We start from the raw sequence: 23,125 nt of genomic DNA on the forward strand, positions 1-23,125 counted from the left end.
TATGAAACAAGAGAAGATAAGTATGGCTATAAAAAGAAGAAGAAGACATTCAAAATGACTTCAAAGCTACCAAACATTCAAAAAAGGAAAATGAGACTATTTAAATACACTCCTTGAAGAAGACCAGAAGAATAGCTATCGTTTGCAAGTGTTGAAACTCTATCAAATTTTCTTTGAAAGCTAAAAACTTTGTAAGAAAATTGTTTTTGTACATTCTAGCATACTAGTAGAAAGAACCTAAACCTTGTATATGTCGAAAGAGACTACCCTCTCTAGTGAGTGAAAATAGTGATTTGTTAATCACAATAACATTGTATTTGTCTTAAGTCAGGCATAGCTTCTTGTTTAAAGATGCTTGGTTTGAGCCAAGAGTGGCTTGTTGAAAGAATGGGTTGAGCCAAAAGTGGTTTCTTGAAAAAATACTTGGGTTGAGTCAGAGGTGACTAGTTAAAAGAATACTTGAATGGGATCAGTAAAAAGTAACTGAAAGTCAAAAGAATACTAATTTTTACGTCAGAATGATAGTCTACTTAGTAGAACTTAATGGGTTAGTCAAGAACTAGACATAGTCCATGCTATCAGATAAACCAATATAAAATCACAAAGTACTCTCTTGTTCCATTAATCTACTATATTGCATGTTATATTGAGTACAATAACTTAAAGAAGGAGTCTCCAAAACTTAGCTTGTGAAAAACACTTGTTAAATCATCCGACTTACATAAAGCATTGTCTAACCAATCATCTTTGTTAGAAGTGGACTTTAAGCCTAACTCAACCGCACAAAACCAGCTTGTAAGGTGAGGTTTGCACCTCACTTATATATTATATTTTCGCTTTATCTCTAGTCATGTGGAACTTCCAACACACCCCTCCACGCCGAGGTATAGACATCTTGTGCGTGATAGTAGAAATTAGGTGGTCCGATAACGGCCCGATAGCGGATGGAATAGAAGAATAGAATGCCCACATAGAACTCGTTAGGATAGGCTCTAACCATGACTCTGATACCATATTAGAAAGTGGATTTTAAGCCTAATAAAACTGGCCCAGCACTGTACACGCAAGTCTGCGGCCCAGCCCATGATGGCTTATAGCGGATAAGCGTAAGGCAGACAAGAAAGCCACGCAAGCAGTGTAAAAACGAGTGTGAGAAGAGAGAGAACAGAGCGATAGAGGGCTTCTCCAGGCGATGAGGCAGCAGCGGTGTCAGCGTAGATCTGCGGCGGAGAAGACGGCGGTTGACGACGGTGAAGAAGGCAAAGATGCAGAGGATAACACGAGAGGTAAGAAAAACGTTCTCTTTCCTTGTTATATTATGTTGCATAGTATTGAAACTGAGAAAATGTAGATATTATCTTCTCTTACAGTAAACAAAAAGAGAGAGCTCTATTTATAGAGCTCTGTACAACTAACTAGAAAAACCTAATAAAAATCTAATAACCGTAAGACAAAACAGAATACATTGAATTACTGTCTTCTAGACAGTAAGGAATCAGTTTGATTCCCAATAAAGCCTAACTCAACCCTACAAAACTAGCTTGGCACATACAATTTGTATGCTTCAGCTTGAGAGGGAGTATTAAAATATTTATCCTATTTATCATGATTATATTGTGTCTAGGACTATCCTATTTATCATGATTATATTGTGTCTAGGTTACCCTATTTATCATGATTATATTGTGTCTAGGTTACCTATCAAGATTATATTGTGTCTAAAGTTATCCTAATTATCATGTACTCTTGTATCAATATATTTTTATAAATAGAAGATTATGAGAGGGCTGTAAGGTGAGGTTTGCACCTCACTTATATATTATATTTTGACTTTATCTCAAGTCGATGTGGAACTTCCAACACACCCCCTCCACACCGAGGTATAGACATCTTGTGCGTGATAGTAGAAATTGGGTGGTCCGATAATGGCCCGATAGCGGGTCGAATAGAAGAATAGAATGCCCACATAGAAGATAGGCTCTAACCATGGCTCTGATACCATGTTAGAAGTGGACTTTAAACCTAACTCAACTCCACAAGGCCGGCTTGTAAGGTGAGGTTTGCACCTCACTTATATATTATATTTTGACTTTATCTCTAGTCGATGTGGAACTTCCCACAATCTTTAGGCAATACTTACAAAATATTAAAAAAGTCTTAAAAACAAAATTCAACACTCCCTTAAAGAGTTATAACAATTATAAATTACTACAAGACATAAGGACAGGAATATTCACTAATAACTACATATAGATTATCAACAACAAAATAGCCACATGTTTCCTAACTAAGAGAGTGTAACTAAATCTTCAACTGAAAACTAAAAGAAACATTACCAAACTATAACTTCAGTTAGAAGCTAAAGCTTTTCTATACAGCAACGTACCATTGCCATTAATCTTAATAATCACCATTATCCAAACTGGGAGTTCAAATTTTCATATTGACTCATGTTAAAATCTAAACTAGTTCTTTCTTTGATTTGAGGAAAAACCAAATCCTAATCAAAGGAAACAAATCTCCTAAAGTAAAGACATAAATATACAAACATAAAGACTCTAAATCATCTTAGTAATTGGATTTATGCATTACTTAACAAAATCAGATTGTAAAGTGAGGATTGCATCCCGTTTATATAATATAATTTGGTCTTATTCCTAATGAACATGGGATCTCCAACACATCCCCTTATGTCGAGAAATGAACATCTCAAAGCATGGGATTAAATATTTGTGGGTGATCTAGCAGGAGCCCAATATTGGGTGGCACAACCCTAATAAACTTGACTAGGATAGGCGTTGATACCATCTTAGTAAGTGAGTTTATGTCAAATTCAACCTCATAAAACTAACTTATAAATTGAGGATTGCACCCCACTTATGTATAATAATTTGTCCTTATTCCTAGTTGACGTGAGATTTCCAACAAATCAAGAGAAAATCTACAATAAACTCCTAATCTCAATCCTTTAATTTTATGGATTTCTTACAAACAAATCTATATTAACTCATTATTCAATCTATATATATTTATTATTCAATCAAGCTATATTTCTTCTATATTAAATGTGCAATATTTACATCCATATTTCAACACCCCCTCTCAAGCTAGGAACAAATATCCTCCATTCCAACCTCGGTTGAGTTTAGATTATGAAAGTCTAAGGAATTGAGTCCCAATCTCATCACATCAATCACATGTTGCTTGGACAGAGTGTATGAAGTGTGAATAAATATCCTTCTTCTAATTTTTCCTCAATGAAGTGTGTATCTGTTTCTATATGTTTTGCTCTATCATCCTGAATGGGATTATGTGCAATATTTATTGCTGACTTATTATCACAATAGAGCTTCATGGATCCCTCCAAATTAATCCACAAGCCATCTAAGATAAATTTTAGCCATAATAACTCAACCATCATGCAACGGACCTGAATTTAGATTCAGCGGATGTTCTTGCCACCACATTCTAATTTTTGCTTCTTTGTGTCTATAAGCTCCCACCTAGTAAAGTACAATATTCAGTTGTTGATCCTATATCAACAAAAGAACCCAATTAACTTGCATTAGTGTAGGCTTCAAGAGTTAGTCTTCCATTTATTTTGAATAGTATTTCCTTTCAAGGGTTTCCCTTCAAGTAATGAAGAATTTTCTATACGCAGTTTGAATATGATAGTCCTCCAATTTAAGAATAAACTGACTAATGGCACTCACTGAATGAGAAATCTTTGGTCATGTGTGAACCAAATATTTTAATTTTCTGATCAGTCTTTGATACACCTTTTGTCTACTAATGATTCCTTTGATACATCTTTTGTCTACTTGCGATTCCTCCTCAGCCTTACATAACTTGTGATTAGGATCCACTGGAGTTGATACCTATCTACACCCAATTTTCCCAGTTTCTAACAGCAAATCAATTATATATTTTGCTGAGATATGAAAATTCCCTAGTTATAGTAGGCTACTTCAATCCCTAAAGAATACTTTAATCTTCCTAGGTCTTTTAGTTCAAATTCTTGGACTAGTCTTTGTTTCAATTCTTCCTTCTCTTTTTCATTATTTCCAGTCACTACAATATCATCAACATAAACTAGAAGTAATGTTACCCCTCTTTCCTTGAATGGTTAGTAAACAAAGTGTGATCTCGTTGACTTTGTTTGTAGCCAAATCTCCCAAAGCAAGCTCTACGGAACTGTTTCAATTCATAAAGAGCATGTCACAGTCTACACACATTAACTTTTCTGTTCTTTTTTAAACTCGTGTGGAATATTCATGTAGATTTCTTCTTATAGGTCAGCATGGAGAAAGGCCTTTTAATATCATATTGTAAAGTTTCCAATCAAAGTAGGCAACTAAAGACAAGAATCCTTCCTGTATTCATTTTAGCAACTAGTGTGAAAGTCTCTTGATAGTCTATTCCATAAGCATGAGTGTATCACTTCGCAAATAACCTCACTTTGTACCTTTCAATAGACCCATTGTTTCTAACTGTTGCTAATTAGAGTAACAAGAGAGATATTCAGAGAAGATATTCAGCAAAGGATAATTAGAGTAATAAAGCCATATCTCAGTATATTATTATGTAGAAGTTAAATATAGTAAATAAGGCTAAAGATATTCGTATAACATAATTATAATAAATAGGATTATTTTATATTATTCATTACCTTTTTGGGAGGGAACTAATTAGTACAAATAAAGGGGAAACCTAGGGTTAAAGGTATGCTTTTGATTTGTGAGTTTTGTAAGAGAGGCTATGCTCTCAGGTAACTGACGGAGATCCTGCTCCCACTTATTGTTTGTTTCTTGGATTCAGTTATTTCAATTCAATAAAAGAGGTTTATTCAGCTACTTTCCATTGTTCCTTGTCTGTGAGAGTGTGCGAGGGAATATTCTAGTTGCGTTCCATACTCGGATACGTAACAATTGGTAATGTTACGGTATAAGGTAGGGGGTAATAATAAGGTTTGGAAAGTATATGAGAAGGAGAAGAAAGGTAGGAGGGAAGTGAGGCTATTGACCGTAAAGGCCGATCGGTAGCCGAATGATGGAATGCGTGGAGAGGTCTAGCTGAACGATGGAAGGTGGTGAAGAGCGGTAGCCGAACGGTAGGAGGTAGGGGGAAGCAAGCCGAACGGAGGAAGGCGAGGAGTGAGCAGACCAAATGGTGGAAGGCAGGGAGCGAGCAGGCCGAACGGTAGGCAAGGGGGAGCGACCAGGCCGAACGGTGTGAAGAAGGACCTGAGCCGATCGGTTGAAGAGTGACTATCCTAACTGGGACAATAGTTGGGATAGGCGAAAAATATTTAGAAATAATTATAATAAATAAGAATATATCTTAGGAAAGTATTTTATTTAAAACAATATTCATATTTTATTCTAGGAAAATATTTTATTCTAGGAAAATATTTTATTCTAGGGAAATATTTTATTTAAAACAATATTCATATTTTATTCTAGGAAAATATTTTATTTAGGAAATAATTAGTATAAATAAAGGGAGAATCTAGGGTTAAAAGTATGCTTTTGATTATTGAGTTTTGTAAAGGAGGTTATGCTCCATAATAGTTGACGGAGATTATGCTCCCAATTATTGTTTGTTTTCTATTTGATTCAGTTATTCTTATCAATAAAAGAGGTTTCTTCAGCTATTTTCCATTGTTCCTTTTCTGCGAGGGTGTGTGAGTGAGCGTTCTAGTGACGTCCCATACTCGGGTACGTAACAATTGGTCCCCTACCTTATACTGTAACACCCATCATCCCTATATTTTACTATAAATATCCTTTCACAATCCAATATTCTTTTCTTTGGGTTTGTCAAGACTTTGGTTTATCAATAAACCAAATGGTGGGACTCGTTTCTCAAGAGTCTAATCAACCACCTATATGGACTCTGCTGCATGGCAGTCAGTAAGCACGGAAATGTATTTAATAAGGAAGCATGGTCATGCAGTAGTTATGTACTTAAATCCTCAAGACAATTATGCAGCAGTTGTGTGTCTAAGTATGCAGGTGAGTGATGCGTGGAAGTTATAGATTTTTACTAAATAAGTAGGGGTTTGGAGGCCGCTATTATGTCTGTATTTGGCAATTTAGGTAGATTTCCTTCTCTGAAGGAGTTTCTAAATTCCAATGTAATTTCTGTAAAATTATGTGTTTAATCATATTAAACTTAACATCAATTTCAGTTAGTAATCCATCACCAAACTTATTCCACAACTGTCATCTGCCAAGCTACCTAAAATTTGAGAAAAACTGACTATTTCCCTTAGCAAGGGTTTAATTCTAAAAAAATGCACCCAAACACGAAAAGGATAAACTCAAGATAGGTTGATATCAGATAGAGCTTCCATCTATGGGTGTGAAACCAGACCTGAACAAATTAAGTCACCATCATGACCAATATACTATCAATTACGTATATCAACTTATCACAGCACATGAAAATGATAAAAAAGGGTTAGACACTTTCTAAAATTTAATTCAAACCATAAATTAAAATGTCAAGAAGTGCAAAACCAAGGAGTAAAGAAATAATTCAAGATAGAGGAAGTTGATAGTAAAAACAAAGTACCAGCCCGTATCCAAAGCTCCTACCTAAAGGACAATATATTGATAGTGATTGGCTTCAATAGAAAAAGTTGAATCGGAAGGTTTTCTTCTGGTTTCTCCAAACAAGCATTTGTGCCATTTAGAAGAAGGAAGAAACGTATGGAAACTTTTCCTGAGGTTGAATATTTGTCATTACTTGGTTTTGGAATTTCAATCACCCGAGGCTCCAATTTAACACACTCTGCTTTAGCATTGCCATTCCCCAATTGACCTGTCATTGGTGTCATATCAAATGAAGAAGATGAACTGAAAACCACTTTAATCTCACGGAAATCAAAAGTGAGATCAAAATTGTCCTGACTGATAATGTCGTCAATTTCTTGATTGGCCTCCCTTCTGTGTGAAAATTTAACAGAAAGACCCTCAAAAAATACTCCAAAATGAATGAGTTTCTCGGGAAGCTTTTGAAGCAAGATCATAATCAATTCTTTGGAATAGTCATATTTGTCAATCCAAGCAATTTCAGCTTTGTCCCTAAACTCTGAAGCAATGGACACTTCCCTTCTGTCCTCCCAGTAAATAGCATGTTGGATCTTACCAAGAACTAGAGAGAGTAACGATACTGAAGAATGACGCAAAACTAAATTTAATTTCCCTAGCATTAAACCACACTCACAAAATCCAAAATTTGGATTCTTATGGTCTGGGCACGTGGAAGATATCTTAACCTTAGAGAGAAGGCATGGGTTTTCAGAATACTCAATCTCAGTATCATTCAATTTTCTGCAAACTCCTTTCCAACTCATGGACAACCTTTCCATGAAGCTTTCAATATAAGCATCACAAGCATCTTCAGTTTGGCCAGCATCAATTTCTGAAAGAAATACTTTGGCAGGTGCAACCCACATAATAGATTCCATATGATTCTCACCTTCCATTTCATTTCCTTTAGCTGAACTAAGTTGATTCACTGCACATGCATCTCCTGCCATTGTCAAAGGTGTAGATTCAACCTTCATTTGCCCACATGATAGAAAGACTTTCTGTTCAAAAAGATCTTCTATAGATACTAATAACAAAGCATCAATACGAAGCCAAATTGAAAGGCCATCTAAGCAAACAATCCCAGCAGATGACTGTAACTTTTCATATACAGATGGATGAATATTGTTGATTGTGGAAACTGTCATTATGATTTTCCCAAAGTTGACAGTAAGACAATAAATTTGACAAGAGTTTTCAATAAGACTTTCCAACGAATCTAAACAACATCCATCAATATCTGAATCCTGCACCGTTCTTTTCCCAGAAAATATATTTGCTAGACAATGGACAGCCACATAGATCATTTTCCACATAAATCCCAGAATAAAAAGAATAGGACGAAAAATTTTATTTGTGGTAGCAAATTCCTCATGACGATTAATTGAAAACTTCAATGCTGCTCTGTGACGGGCTATTCTCCTTCCCAGTGATATGCCTTCAATAGGCAACTTTTTCTCAATGTCAGAGATCAACTCCCAATGACATCTAGCAGAACTTAAAATCGATTTATTATAAGACATTTTAGAAATGAAGTTTTTCCATGTGCAGCTAGTAGAATATCCAAATAACAGCAAGATATTCTCATAAGCATTGACGTAATGTATCCATTGACCTATAACTCCAACTAATCTATATAATGACAACCTAGAAGTTACAGTCACATGGCCAATTCTGCTGGCAGCTATTCTCCATAATTCTCCAGCACTTCTAGATTGATTATACTTATTAGATAGCAATTTGTGAAAAAGTAGACATGCAGGAATGCCATCTGGAGATAACGAAAAAGCCAGTTCTGGAATACAGAGAGTGCAATTTATCAGCTTAAGATCTCTGAATTTAATATAAATTTGTACATCAGAAGAAACCAAAGCATGGTCTGTGGAGTTTTTTCCAATTAATCTGACCCTGAATCCATCACCTTTTAATATAACAGTGTTCTCTTTCACTGGAGTAAAAATTGTATGGACAAAACCTCTAAGTAAGCATTTTCTATCCACACATTTAGGTCTTGCACTAAACTCACTTATTTCCCCAAAACACGTAAACTCATCATTTAAGACTGGCAATTGAACCTCCACATGAATGCGATGTGCCACTAGATGACAGTTTTTCAAAATAATATTCCAAAAAGATATTGTTAAATTTTTTTTCTCAGATACATCAAATAAGATTCTCTCCAAAATGTGATGCAATGAACAGCCCTACAATACAAAAAGGTAACCAGTAACAGTTATCACCATAATGTCTTTATATTACACAAAATAAATCTGCCTGGGAAAGCAATAAACAAAAATCAGCAGCTTAAGCATGTGTCTCTCTTAAGAATCAGAACATATATCAATCACAAAGTACCTTTCCTCGTTTTCAACAAATCTACCAACTCATCCCTAAGCAATTTCCCTATTCTAGCAGCATTCTCTCATTATAAAAAGGTATAAATGGTTAAAAGTTCGAACATGTGATAGAGACAGCCACAATCTTCAACACTAAACAAAACCTAAGTAATTTCTGCATTTTTCCATTATTTTACTTATATCTTGTACAATAGCTTCCTACAAAAGACAAGGTTCACTAGTATAAAAATAAGTTGGGATGGGACCTCTTTGATTGATCTTGTAAAAAACAGTTCTTCAAAAGGGTGTTACAGTGTTTGTCAGTATGATAAAAAAGGAACCTAAGAATAGAGTGAGTACGAGCAAATGTATGAAACTGTGTGTGTATACAATTTTTAATGATTAATACAAAGTACTATTTTTCTGTAATCCTATTCTTCTTTCCCCATGCACATGTGGTTTCTTCCCTAACAAATGGGTATCCAAAGCCTGCATCATCTGTTAACATGTGAGGTACGCTACAAGTGTATGTGCTTTAATCCTATTGTGGTTAAGGCGTGATTTAGTGTGTTCTTGGACTGTATAACCTGCAGAATCTTGAAATAAGGAGAAATGGTTAGTTATACAATGTTGTTTCTTGCTCTTTATCAGTGTTTGATGGGGAAATGTTCGATGATTGAAGATGACAGCCATATTTGGTTTTCGAGATGCAAAAGAAGTGCTGAAGGTCGGATTTCAAGAATTAGGAGAAAATGTCACTAAAGAACAAAAGACAAATCACTAAGAACTCAAATGACTTGATAGTGAGGAGCGATTCTTGTTCATCAATGAGTAGATGCAATGCAACTATCTTTGGAGGAATATCCAAGGCCAGTACAGCAAAACACGTTTGGGATATGTTGGTTAAGACCTATGGTGGTGTTGACAACATATAGAAAGTCAAGTTCCAAACTTAAAGAAGCCAATATAAGCACCTTTTTTATGAATGATCAAGAAGGAATTGCAGATTATTTCAACAAAAATCAAATTATAGTAAATTCGTTACTAGACAAATAAAGAACCTCGGCAAGAACAACACTCCTCGTCATACTAAGTGTGAATAGTAAATTCAGACTCGGAGAAGTGCGTTCGTTACCTCAGGATCAAGAGCCGAGAGTTTTTTTCTCAGATAATCCGAATGATCATACTTCGAATTTCGCAACCGCGCCACGCATTCCTCAGCTTCCGGCTTCCTTCAAACAAAACGGTTACATCAATGGTTAAGGAACAAAGAACAAGAATAAATAAATAAATAGAGCTGATAGTGTTTTTTTATTTTTTGCGACTGTTTAATTACTCGAAAGATTGCACGACGCGCACGCCGTGAAGTTCGATCGTGAACGCCAGAGGGAACCAGGTGGAGAATCTAAAGGTGATGCGATCGACGGTGAGGTCCTTGAAGAACAGCAACGCGGGTGCGTCGAAGAGGCGGTTGAGAGAGGAAACGTCGAAGCTGAGGTTGGTGAGAACGGCGAGAGAGTGGAGGAACCCTAATTGGAGATCGAGGTGAGGCTCTTCTCGGAGCCATGGCTGAAGCAGAGACAATAGTCTCCGCCGGATAAAGCTTTTCAAGGGCATGGACAGTGTGACAGTGATATCATGGATTGATTATTTGGTTTCGTTGTGCTGTGTTGAGACGGAGAAGATGAATTTGAAGGAAGGGTTACCAGAATTTCAGTTTGGGAGTGATGTAGTTTGTGATTAGGCGGGAAAGGGAAATGGTTGATGCGTCTTTGGCAACCCTCGCGCTCACTTGAGTTTCGTGTTAAACACGATATCTAGGTGTCTTCGTCCTGCTTTATCCACAAAGATTTGTTTCCTTCTAACCGTCATTGAATTGAATTTTCCCAATATGTAAAAGGAATTAGACACCCGACCCGGTACACTTGTTAGTTTGGGCTTTTCGGGAATGCGAAACTACCTCATTTATTTTTATATCTTTTTCTTGAATGTGAATGTTTTAAAAGTATAATGATAATTAGAGTGATGTTCATTTGAAAATTCATATTAACCAAAAAAATTACTATTTGAGAATTCTGTTAAGCTTTAATTTCAGTTAAGATTTTTATTTTTATGGATCATTTATATTATTTCAATATATAAGTGCTTTATATTAAATTTTATGAAAAGTTATCAAAACCATTAGGAGTGTAAGTTACATTTAGTACCAATAAAATATCATGATAATATTTAAGTGAAATATGTGGAATGTGATTAGACATATTGATAAACGACTTCCTTATATTCAAGCACATTATATCTTACGACAATTATATTTACTAAAATGTTTTATATATAAATATATGTATCAAATATTCAAAAATAAATATTGTGATATGGATATTGAATGAAATAAATTTATATTCCCTTTATATATATATATATATATATATTATATTTAGAGAAGTGAGCCCTTTATAAACTTTATATCATATTATTTTATTAAAATACTCTGTACACACTTTTATTTAGTGTACATTAAAAATGCTTTTTATATGTTTTATTTTACAAGTTTAATTTTCTTTTATAACAGCAAAAAATTGAGTTAGTATACATATTTGATTTCATTTTTTTTCAATATATTGTATACAAATTATTTTTTGCATTTTTATATTTTCCTTTCGAGTCTCTATAAATATAAAAAAAATTTACCTTATCTTTAAAAAATAAATTTTGAATTATGTAATCTAAAAGTCATTATTTACCTCCAAAAATCTGAAAAATTTCTTTACTTCTAAATTGTACAATCTAAAACTTTCTTTACTTTTAAATTGTATAATTTAAAAACTCTTTTACTTGCTGGTTACACAATTTAAAAGTCTTATTTTCGCATGAAAAAAGTTTTTAAATTACACAATTTGAAAGTTGTATTTTACATTCAAAAAAACTTGTTTACTTTCAGCTTGTGTAATCTCAAAGTATTTTTTTTACTAAAAAAAGAGTTTTCTTATTATACAATCCGAAAATAAATTTTTACTTAATATTTGTGTAATCTAAAAATTTCTTATAGATTACACCATTTGAAAGCTTTTTTTTCATAAAAAATTAACTTTGGATTATGCAATCTCATTGAGTTCATTGATGACAAAACACATAGACAAGGGTGCAAGGAAAGCCAACAACAAGAGAGTGATAATGATACGGGGTGGTGCAAAGAAATGCACATATATAGAATGCAAAAAGATAGTACAAAAATAGCGTACAACATCGAATATTTTTTTCCTTTCACGTTAAATTCAAGAATCACGTCATATCGGGAGACGTTAAATTGACATCGAATTTTGTCAATATACGATATTAATTTAACATCGGTCAATATGCGACGTTAATTCATTTTTTTTATTTTACTTTAATTAATTGTAATTCTTTTTTACAACTCTAGGAGACTTGAAAAGCAGAACTATGAATGGTAATATAAGATCAACAACAAATAACAATAACAAACAAGTTAATCAAACAATAAACAAGTTCAATCAAACAACAACAATAAACAAGTTCAACCAAACAACAACAACAAACAAGTTCAATAAAAACAACAACAAACAAGTTTAACAAATAAGTTCTTCAAAACGAAAACAAAAACTAACATTCAAAAGGTGGGTTCATCGGAATAAAGTGTTGCCACCAGTGAGAGAGAAAGCAGAATGCGCCTATGAAGGACAAGAACACACAAAAAATTGGTGAAAACAAACAAAAATCATACCTAAAGTAGTTAATTAACATGCATTTGTATCAAATGAAAGAAAGATTACATGTAATAGTCGTCAAACTTCGTTCGAGAAAAGTTTGAGCAGAGAAGAGGGTCTCGCGCGCTAAGATAAAGTTAATGAATTTTCAATCTCCCGCTCAAATTTTTTATTGAATTCACTAACCTTTTGACGTCTAACACTGAGGCATTCAATGTTTTATATCCTTTTACGTCGAATTATAATTTTAAACGTTATTTAATAATTGCATTTATTTACAAAATTGTCACCGGTCATTTTTAACATTGGCTATTGAGTGGTTAGACGTTGAACGTGTGACGTTATACGTTGTTTTTGCACTAGTGAATATTTTAAACGCATTTTTTTTTTTAAATTTGAGCCCTTCAATGTAACCCCAGTGCTTGTAGTTTTTTTTTTCTATGTTAAACTTCAAAAACCCTAAGGTCCAAAGTTATAAAATAATAAATAAATTGGATAAAGAGGAACTCAATCATTTAGTTAGATTAATTGAATACAATATTTGATATTGTGACATATCTAGGCCTAGAATTTCAAGTTATAGATTTGAAAGTCTATAGGCCTAGAATACAATATTTGATAAATTTTATTTTATTTTTTAGTTTGTTTTTTAGATGGGTTTTGACCCTTTTTTTTCATCTATAAATAAAGATTTCTCCTTGTGTATTCTTCATATATGAAATTGAATGAATTGGAATATGTGAAAATGTTAGTTATCTTTCATATTTGAAATTGAATGAATTGGAATATGTGAAAATGTTAGTTATCTTCAAGAAGATGAAACTCTTTTTCATTTTATTCTTATGTTGGAGTGCTTTTCAACTTACTTTTATCCTTGGGAAACCTAAGTGAGGTATTCTTTTCCATTCATTTCTTTAATTCACTTTTCTTTTTCAATCTTACCTTGTTTGTTATTTCTTTGTCTTAGCCAAACATACATTAATGGAACTTGCATTCGTTCAAAGTCTTCTTTTAGTTACTTATGTCCAAAGGAGGACTATATCATTACTTTGTAATGAAATCGAACTTCAAATGGTTCAAGCTTATATGATGCCATTGTAAACTAAATCTTCACAAATGTTATGTTTTTCTTCTCCATTAAACTAAATCTTCTACATTTTTACCTTTTCTTATTATATGTTCTTATGTTCATTTCCTCCATTATATTAGTTATCCTTTTCTCATTCAATTATATCTATTATTTTTATCATTTACTTTTCATTATTTGGTTCAAATGTCTTATTTTCTTAATTAGTTTGGTTCAAATTAATCTTATCTTTGTCATAGGATGCATAAATTGTTCTATAACAGAAATTAAGTAGATCAAGTCACAATCAAATTGCGATACTATGATTGATACACTCTTAAGTAAAAAGAGTTATACCTTAATTGTTGACTATAGCTTTTGATCTCGTGACCCATAATCTTTATCCTTCTTAATGTATTTAAGTTGTTATTTATTCTTATGTTTAATTCTTAGTCTTGTGCTTATTATACCAACCATATTTAATTCTTGTGATTAGAATCCTTTATTCAAGTTCTTATGAAATCAATTCAACATTCAAGCAATATTAGAATCCTTTACTCAAGTCTCTTATCAAATCATTTCAACATTTAAACATTAGAAAGATTCAACTATTTTTTAAGTTGATGTTTCATTTATTAATTTCTTCTATTTTTTATATGACATCAATCATAAGTCACTTAGAATCAATGTTACATGCACATCATTATTAGTTTATGAGAGGAGGTTTGTCACGTGCACATTATTATTTTTTTGTTATTGGTCTGTGGGAGGAGGTTTGTCATAGTGTTAATTGTCATTCTCGTTTTTTTTTTCTTGTACATTATCAAGTGTTCTTTCTCAATGAGATTTTGTAATCTATTATATTAATGTCACTAGTGCAGTCAGGAGAAACGACAGCGGTTATTTTCGTTCATAGGCAACGGTTCCTAAACCGAGGCATATACAGGCGAGGCAAAAAGGGGTAGGCTTTATGCTTTGGTTCTTAACCGAGGCAAAAATGGGTAGTATTTTGCCTCGGTTCAAAGGTAACTGAAGCAGTAAGATTTTCCTTTTTTTATTATTTTTTTAAAGGAGTTTTCGCCTTGGTTCTCTTCGAACCGAGACAGTATCTCGGACTCTACTGCCTCGGTTGAGACCTGAACCAAGGCAGTAGAGTGTTTTTTATTTATTTTTTTTTCGCCAGACTTTCTGTCTCGGTTGTGACCTTAACCGATGTCATAGAAGGCTTTCTGTCTCGGTTATGACCACAACCAAGACGTATTCCCCTATTTTTTTTTTTTAAGAATAGATTTGTTTCTGCAACATGTGAACACTTCTTTGTACCATGTTTATACATATGGTGGGACTTGCACTATATGTCATTGTCATCAATTGGTTGCTTATATAATCTGATTGGAAATCACAACCACTTCATTTTATTCATATTCTTTACAACTTTGTTTTACCATGTTTAAAGGTTTTAGCTCAAACTATAAACAATCACGCCATTTATCATATAATTAATAATATTTGTTGTAAGTTCCACATTAGTTATACATAAAAAAATTACAGTATTAAAATGTGTGCATGTCTCGCCCTATTAGTCGATTTTGTAAGGTATAGTTAAACTTAAAGTCCACTTTTTAACATGGTATAAAAGTAATGAGTTAGAAGTTATCCTAGCAAAGTTTTTCGTTTATTAGGTTTATTATTTCACTCGTTATCAGGTCACTATCAAACCATCCATTAACTTCTAATTTCACACTTAAGATGTATATGCCTCAACGTTAAGGAATACGTTAGAAGTTCTACTTCGACTATAGAGAAGATCAATTTATAGTAAGTAGATGTAAATATCACCTTACAAGTCAATTTTGTAAGTTTGAGTTATACTTAAAGTTCACTTTTTAACAATGTTAGTTACTATATTTAAGGTGAGAAACATCACTATTTTGAAACAAGACATTTTCCATAAGTCCTTAAGGTGAAAATTTTTACAGGAAAACATATGCATATTTTCTTACTTTTCTTTGGCCCGCTTTTGAACCATGACTTCCTTAACTTTTATATATGAGGAAACTCAATCTAACTTCCTATCCTCTCCACTTTTTGGTTATATTAATTAATCTCTAAATGGACTTATGTGAATCCTTTCGGAAAAAAACATTAACGGACACCCTTAATTTGGGTGAAGATTTTTATTATAATGCTACAAAAGTGTCTCAAGTATTTGTTCAATGGATCAACCCATGTTGTTTGACGTAGAAAGGGTCTTTTATCTTTTAGGAAACAAACAAATTTGAGAAATCCTCAAAAGATTAGATGGATCTATTTTGTAGATTACTAAATTAATCCAATGTGGTGTGTTGATAAGAGTTACTACAAACATCTTATAACAAACTCCATTTGAACACCTTAATGACCAACATTTGATCTTCTTGTTTCAAGTGGTATCTCAAATAGATTAGATGGATCTATTTTGTAGATTACTAAATTAATCCAATGTGGTGTGTTGATAAGAGTTACTACAAACATCTTATAACAAACTCCATTTGAACACCTTAATGACCAACATTTGATCTTCTTGTTTCAAGTGGTATCTCAAATATCGAGATATTGTGACTAAGTCAATTTTAAGGACCATGTATTTCAAAGTCAGTTTATTCATGACCTCAACTAAAAAAAATTGAAAGTTATTGCTCTAATGCTTATTCTATATCCCTCAATGGTTGGCGATGTGTGCTTTTAGCACTTAGTTTAATCACTAAAAGAATCGTTTATTATCTATGGTCGTTATCTATTGGTAACTACGAAAATTCGTGGATAATCGCATGTTTTTACATATTTCTAATGGGTAAAAATTAGTCAATATTTAGTGTGTAAATTTTATCGACGAATTAAAGGTCTGTTAGAATTACCGACATACAAATCAGATGGAAAAACATATACTTAGAATAATTATTGACGAACAATTAATCCATCGATAAGACAATAATGTAATTTACTTATGGATGTATTTTTATGTCATGTAATGTTCAGTCGAATAAACAAACATAGGCATTTCTTCACTATAAAATGTCCAAATCCAATAATTTTGCATGAATAATTTTTTTATAGGTGAATTTTAATGACCTCATTTTTCAAAATTTTAGAATATTTCGCACTTAATCCATGAATATCTAATATCTCCGTCAATAACGTAATATTTATATTATCAAATCATTTGGACAAACTTTTCGACTTTTATCACAAAAGTTTCCTTCAATCATATGCCTAGCGAGAGTGGTTGAGAACTCACCCATCTTCTATGTCAAGACAAAGAAGGAAAATATTACTTTATAAGATTCTAAGTCTACATGTAAAAATAAAAACAATTTCAAATTTGGGCCTCTCTTAGTGAGGTGTAGACCTGCATCATTACATTAAAAAAAAAATTATACGTACTAACTAAAATGTGTTGACATGTTTAAATATGTGAAATTTGAAATAGAAAGATCTGCCTTTAATCGTTAAATAAAAAACTTCGACAAATGAACCTTAAAATCATGTTTTCTTAAATAATCTATTGTAAATATATTATACATGTCGCAATACCTGTACATTTCGCAAGTACAAATAAACTTAAATATTGGATCATTAAATTTTTAAGACTACACAACCTCTCAACCTTAACAAAAGAGATTGAGAGTCAAATGCTAAATCTTAAAGGTCTTACTCATTATAAATAACTTATATATTTTTATAGAAACTTTTCTTTCGACACATCTATCAACCCGATGTTTTTCAAAATCAATAGAAAAAATTATAATACGTGAATAAATACCCCAATCAAACTACCTGAAAATAGACTATTACACATGTCCAACAACAAAAAAGTGTGCGCCTTTCGGAACCCTCTTTCCACCTCATAAACACGGCATTTGAGGGAGAGTGATTAAATGAATTTGAGAGGATTTGAAAATAAATATTTTTATTGTTTATTTGAGTGGATTTGAAAGTAGATAATAATGAATTTGGAAGTAAATTCTTTTAATTTGTCATATCAATTAAATTTTTTTAATCCGTCATATCAATCAATTCCAAATTCACTCTCACTTATTTTCAAATTCACTCAAATAAGCAATAAAAAAAATTATCTTCAAATCCTCTCAAATTCACCCAATTACTCTCTCCTAAATCTATTCAAGTGAAGAAAGGGTCAGGGAATAAAGGTTAAATTGTTCAAAGTCAGACTTGGACAACTTTGTTTCTCAATTGAGAATGATTACATAGTAAATGATTATATGATTCCGACAAGTATAAATGTATGTGTATTCACATTGACATTTCTGTAGTAATTTCTCTTCCCGTTGAAAAAGTCTATGTAATTTTTGATCGTTCAATAAATATATAAATCATTAGAACCGAGTAAGTTCCTAGAAACTGACAGGAAACCGATAGAGTCAAAGTCATGCCCTATATAACCATGATTCGCTCTCCCACGATATTAATCTTTTCCATTGCAAACCAATCACCTACGTTGCAGCTCAAAATTTGAAGGAGAAAGATCTCCATTGCATCATTGATTCTGTGAAGCTTCTCGTATCTATTTTTCTTTTGCTTTCTGTTTCTTTTTCAGTCTCGTCTTTGCCGTAACGTTATATATAGCTTCTTCTTTTTTTGTTTTCTAAACTCTCAATTTGATGCATCATTGCTGATCAGTTTCTATACCTATGATAACCTGTACATTGTTTGGTTTAGTAGAGGAAGAAAGCCAAAGGTTGTTACCATGGGATAGACCACACAACTTCGTTATTGGTGTATCTGTTGGCAACGGAGAATTTTGGGACGAAACTTGAATTTGTTGGAATTCCGATCTAATGTGCTTCTTGCGTTCCTGAAAACCTCCATCTTCAACTTGCTCATGGATAAGTGATTGTTGAGCAAGTTGAGAATGGAAGTTCTTCTCCGAGACGTTAGTCCTTCCTTTAGTTGACTTGTATAGGTGGATCGGATGAAACAATTTTCAGTACAAAGATCTGTTGAACAAGTAAGGGTAAGATTCGCTTGGCATAATTCTTTCTGGGAGGTCTGTGCCCATTAAGAAATTCTCTGTGTTTCCATATTCAGTGCTTTTATGTGTGTGTCCCCTTTCATAAACTCTTCTAGAGATAGCAAAAGACGGATGTGAGATAGGTCATTGGAAATTCTCGAACATCACATGGTATTTAAGTATTTTTGGTAAGTTTTACCAGTGAAACGAAAATAGCGGCATGCAAGGTGAATTGAATTCCTATTTCTGGAGTGTACAGCAGCTTAAATCAGAGGCCAAGCTTATTGTATCTGTAGGTATCTTTACCTCCTATTCTTTGCAAATAATGCTTTAAGAGAAGCGTTTTGGTTTGACCTGTATTCTTTCAGTAAAACATTATTTGTGTTTGGTACGAGACAAGATCAAATGCTTTAGGCTGACAAGTCTCTTTGCTTTCGTCAGGTAAATTCAAGGAAAATATTTTGTCATCCACAAGTGTCTCTATGCTGAAGAAAGGTTGGAAACTTTGAAGGGAGTGGTCAGCAATGACGTTTATAAATTTTTGGCGACTTCTTGAAACGCATTCTAAACAAAATTTTTGCACCCCTTAAAACATGAAACCACTTGCTCATGACCCTTTTCAGGCACCACGTTGTCTTGAAAAAAACAGTTTGAAGTATTCCTGACAAAGAACGTGTCAAAAAGGAGCTTATTCTTACCTGCTGACATATGCGATCATTCTGTAACTGCCCTTTTTGTCTGAATTCTCTTGAAGTACACTTGGTAGGACATAACCACTTGGAACTTTTTTTTTCAATATATAAACTGTTGAGTTAGAATAGCTTTGCTTACTATATTTGCCAGCGCGGAATTATGCAGGTTCTGCGATAATGCACGGATTAACCACTCGCTGCTGAGTCGTGGCAAAAGATGGTGGGGGAATTGTGACTCTTGATGATTTGGAAAATCCCTCAAGAAGTGCTTCACGGACATAGGGTAATTTCCTAATTAAGGCCAAAGACTTCTTCCTGCTGTCTTTGACATATAGGAAGAGTAACATAAATTTGACGAAAACGGCTTAAAAATAGTGGACATGAACAGAAAATTAGGCAAAGTTAAATATAATAGAATGTGTAATATCCCACATTTTAATAGTTTTAACATTACAATAGAAGTTGACATATCCAGTAAACAAAAACAATTCACTTAAAGGAAAGCATATAACAAATAGCATTATAGTAATCTCGATATAATCCTAATAAAACATTACAAAAAAACTATAATTTAATAGAACACTAAAAAAACTATTATTTAATACAGGTTTGTTTTTCATTTTGCAGAGTTTTTTACCCTCTGTAAATTAATTTTCAAAGGCTTTTCAAAAACTTCACGATTAGAATCATAATTATTAACTTGCGAAGATTTTTAATGACTTTTGTTAACCAACTCCTGTTGTTAGATTTATATCGTGGAGATTTTTGTAGGAAGAGTTTTAACCTCTTCTATTAGTTATTATTATTTTGTAAAAGTTTGAAATTTCTTTTATTTATAATTATCTATTTACATTTATAATTTCTTAATTTAATAAAATCTATTTTTTATAATAAGAAATAAATAAAATATATAAAATTATAAAATACACAAAAAATTAATCAAAATTATTTTTATTGATGATTTAAGATAAAGTATTGACTATTACAATACAAATATAAAAAAAAATAATGTTTCCAGAAATTCAACTAGACTTAATAAGAGCATAAGCTAAGACAAAATCTTCAGAGTTCAAAAATTGTGTAATATGCAACAACATATTATGTGGCCTCTCTCTGTCTTCAAGAGGGAAAAATGGCAACTTGAATCATTCCACGACTGATCTTGCTTTGACTAATTGGCAACTTTCTTCATAGTGGTTCTCTGCCTTCATCCATTTTGGTAGCAATTTCAAATAAAAAGATATATTTAAGATTGAAAGACATGCTAATTTGAGATCCCTGTAAGCACAAAAACAAAACCATAATTAAAACAAATATCAGTGTTTCCAAAGTCAGTATTAATATTGTTGATGCAATAAAAGTGCTTGACTTTGAAGGATGTATATTACAGGGATTATTCCCTGGTGTTTGAGTATCTAGCATGCACGTGTAACACCAATACTGCACTTATTAACATTTAACAGAGGAAATTCCATTAAGAAGATGATCTTGAAACAATGGAGTTAAATTTATAAAAGACTTGGGAAAAGACTTTGAATTTTGCTTCTTCATTGGGAATTGGTTTTGGTATAGGTTTCTTATAAAATGGAATAGGTTTAATGAATTACTCAATAGTAAAAATTTTCAGTACTAATAGCATACAACATTACGTACATGAAAATTCTCTACTGCCACTTTACCGAAACTAAACTCCCATTGTTGCTTTGTTTTATCAACCCACTCAAGTGGACTTTTTCATGATACTCCACTTATTAGATCAACACCTGGAAATTGAAATAGCATCCATGTAATTCCAATTTTAGAAACATGTACATAAACTCAAGCTCATATACTTACCAACAATGTCCCGTGACTTAGACATCTGAAGCAGTTGCTCGTCTATTTTGGAATTGTCCGTGCTCAAAACACCAATAAGATTGTCATCTTGCCCCAACCTGCGTGTGATTGCACGAGTATCACCATCATTTATTGCATCATAAAGCAACATCAAAATCAGAAACCAGGACTTAAAGCTATGTAGATTGCAGAGAACAACATTATTCGCAGAATATCTTTTTACATAAACTACTCACAAATTCCCATGATATTCCTTTCAGCCAAGTATTCACCCAAAGCCTTCGCACATCTCCAGTTAGAGGTACTGAGTAGACTAAGTAAACCTCAGTCAATCATGAAACATTTCAAAGCGCAAGAACAGAACCAGATGCTCAAACTTTTAATTATAAGACCAGTAAGGAATAGTAAACCTTAGCCAGTAAACTTCAATTTTCAATGTTAACATAACTAATCAGCAATAAATAACGATTTTAGCAAGATGTACTGATTTAGAAGCAGAACAAGACCAATTGTGTAAACAAAAATAATCTTAGAAATAAGAATCAAGGATGAAGCAAACAATGTTTCAATTTATGTATAAACCCAATAAAACAGATACTATCTTACCTTGTTGGTATATAGTGCACACACTTCGTATATTGTGAACATTTAAACTATACTCATTTGAAATAATTATGTAATTCTAATAAGTACAAGTGGCTTGACGACCACAAACATTCTAATACCATGCATCATGTCCCTAATTACCAGAAACCAAAAAAAGGAGAATCAGATACAGAAAAATCTTTACCAGTTGTACGACCACTAGCATAAAGGGAAAGCACTGTCTGGATGGCAACATACATAGCTGGAGTGTTGAAGGCCTCAAACATAATCTGTGTCATTTTCTCTCGGTTGGCCTTGGGATCGAGTGGTGCTTCTGTGAGGAGAACAGGGTGCTCTTCTGGGCCCACACGTAGCTCATTGTAGAAAGTGTGATGCCAGATCTTTTCCATATTGTCCCAGTTGTTAACTATGCCATGCTCAATTGGGTATTTTAGAGTCAAAATACCTCTCTTGGATTGAGCCTCATCACCGACATAAGCATCCTTTTGTCCCATTCCAACCATCACACCAGTGTGACGCGGACGACCCACAATGCTAGGGAACACAGCCCTTGGAGCATCATCTCCAGCAAATCCAGCCTGCAAAATTTAACATAAATCAACACCAAAAGAGAAAAAAATTAACAACCAAAACCCATTAATCAGATTTTCAGAAAAGGTCTGAAATTGCCATTTCAATGTTTTTATTATCACTATAGGCACAATGAAACAGAAACAGAAACAATGTTTTTATTATCACTGCAAAATGCACCAAACATTATAAAAACTCTCATAAAACAATGAAACAAAAACAAAAACGACTCATGTGTCTCCCTAAGCTACAATGTAAGATCTGGGTTATTATTACACGTGTCACAGCAGAATCACCTCATAGCAGGTCTGCGACTCCCTCTTTCAGTTCAACGGCAACCTCCTCTATGAGATCCGTCGAACTACTTATGTTTAGGTTTGATGAACGCATTAGGTGAGAAGGAACGAAGAAGAGGAAAAAAAACGTTAAGAGAGCGAGGCAAGAAGGAAAGTTTGAAAATAAAATGAGAGTCGTGGGAAAGTGAAAAGTTTAATCTATTATTTTGGGAATTTCATGAACCTCTTCAAAAAAGAAAATTAAACCCCACTGCTTTTAGATAATTCATTAGACACATCTTAAAATAAAATAATTTGCTCGTAGGGTTTTATAACCTCTACAAAATAACCTCCACTGGAAAAAAAAATTTCAGTGAAAGATTATGTACAAGAGTTCCTATAATTAAATAGT

The 23,125-nt window shown here is 33.1% G+C and overlaps 2 protein-coding genes and 1 long non-coding RNA gene across 5 annotated transcripts in view; 1 reads left to right on the top strand and 2 right to left on the bottom strand.

Annotated features, from left to right (window-relative positions):
• LOC124821401 (uncharacterized) overlaps nucleotides 1–10,734 on the bottom strand; it is an 84,050-nt gene extending 73,316 nt beyond the window's left edge. Inside the window, 3 exon segments of the mRNA XM_088104650.1 lie at nucleotides 6,600–8,800; nucleotides 10,068–10,164; nucleotides 10,269–10,734. Coding sequence (XP_087960776.1) covers nucleotides 6,600–8,800; nucleotides 10,068–10,164; nucleotides 10,269–10,549 — 2,579 coding nt within the window. The 5' untranslated portion in view covers nucleotides 10,550–10,734.
• A 7,426-nt stretch (nucleotides 10,735–18,160) lies between these two features.
• On the top strand, nucleotides 18,161–19,944 carry LOC148206737 (uncharacterized). Of its 3 annotated transcripts, XR_015786356.1 has the most exons (4): nucleotides 18,162–18,737; nucleotides 18,851–19,026; nucleotides 19,176–19,496; nucleotides 19,593–19,944. It is a non-coding gene; the product is annotated as an uncharacterized LOC148206737 (long non-coding RNA). The 3 variants fall into 3 exon arrangements; XR_015786355.1 differs by having other exon boundaries at nucleotides 18,161–19,026; nucleotides 19,578–19,944; XR_015786354.1 differs by having other exon boundaries at nucleotides 18,163–19,026.
• A 417-nt stretch (nucleotides 19,945–20,361) lies between these two features.
• On the bottom strand, nucleotides 20,362–22,890 carry LOC148206738 (actin-85C-like). Its single transcript, XM_088114604.1, has 6 exons — nucleotides 22,735–22,890; nucleotides 22,053–22,446; nucleotides 21,499–21,566; nucleotides 21,263–21,360; nucleotides 21,080–21,189; nucleotides 20,362–20,704 (listed from the first exon to the last, which is right to left on the bottom strand). Exons 2-4 carry the CDS (start codon nucleotides 22,369–22,371, stop codon nucleotides 21,346–21,348), a joined length of 402 nt encoding a protein of 133 aa, XP_087970730.1. The 5' UTR covers nucleotides 22,372–22,446; nucleotides 22,735–22,890; the 3' UTR covers nucleotides 20,362–20,704; nucleotides 21,080–21,189; nucleotides 21,263–21,345.
• Between the last annotated feature and the right edge of the window lie 235 nt (nucleotides 22,891–23,125).

Source organism: Vigna umbellata, chromosome 1 (genome assembly GCF_029865625.1).
Source record: "Vigna umbellata cultivar VRB3 chromosome 1, Vumbellata_1.0, whole genome shotgun sequence".
Classification (NCBI taxonomy): domain Eukaryota; kingdom Viridiplantae; phylum Streptophyta; class Magnoliopsida; order Fabales; family Fabaceae; genus Vigna; species Vigna umbellata.

Bases quoted from the DNA above. Each gene is read 5' to 3' on its own strand.
- LOC148206738 (XM_088114604.1), bottom strand. From the start codon at position 22,371: ATGGTTGGAATGGGACAAAAGGATGCTTATGTCGGTGATGAGGCTCAA. The intron at 21,567-22,052 runs GTAAAGATTTTT...TAGTCTACTCAG, and splicing joins TGCTAGTGGTCGTACAACTG to TACCTCTAACTGGAGATGTG.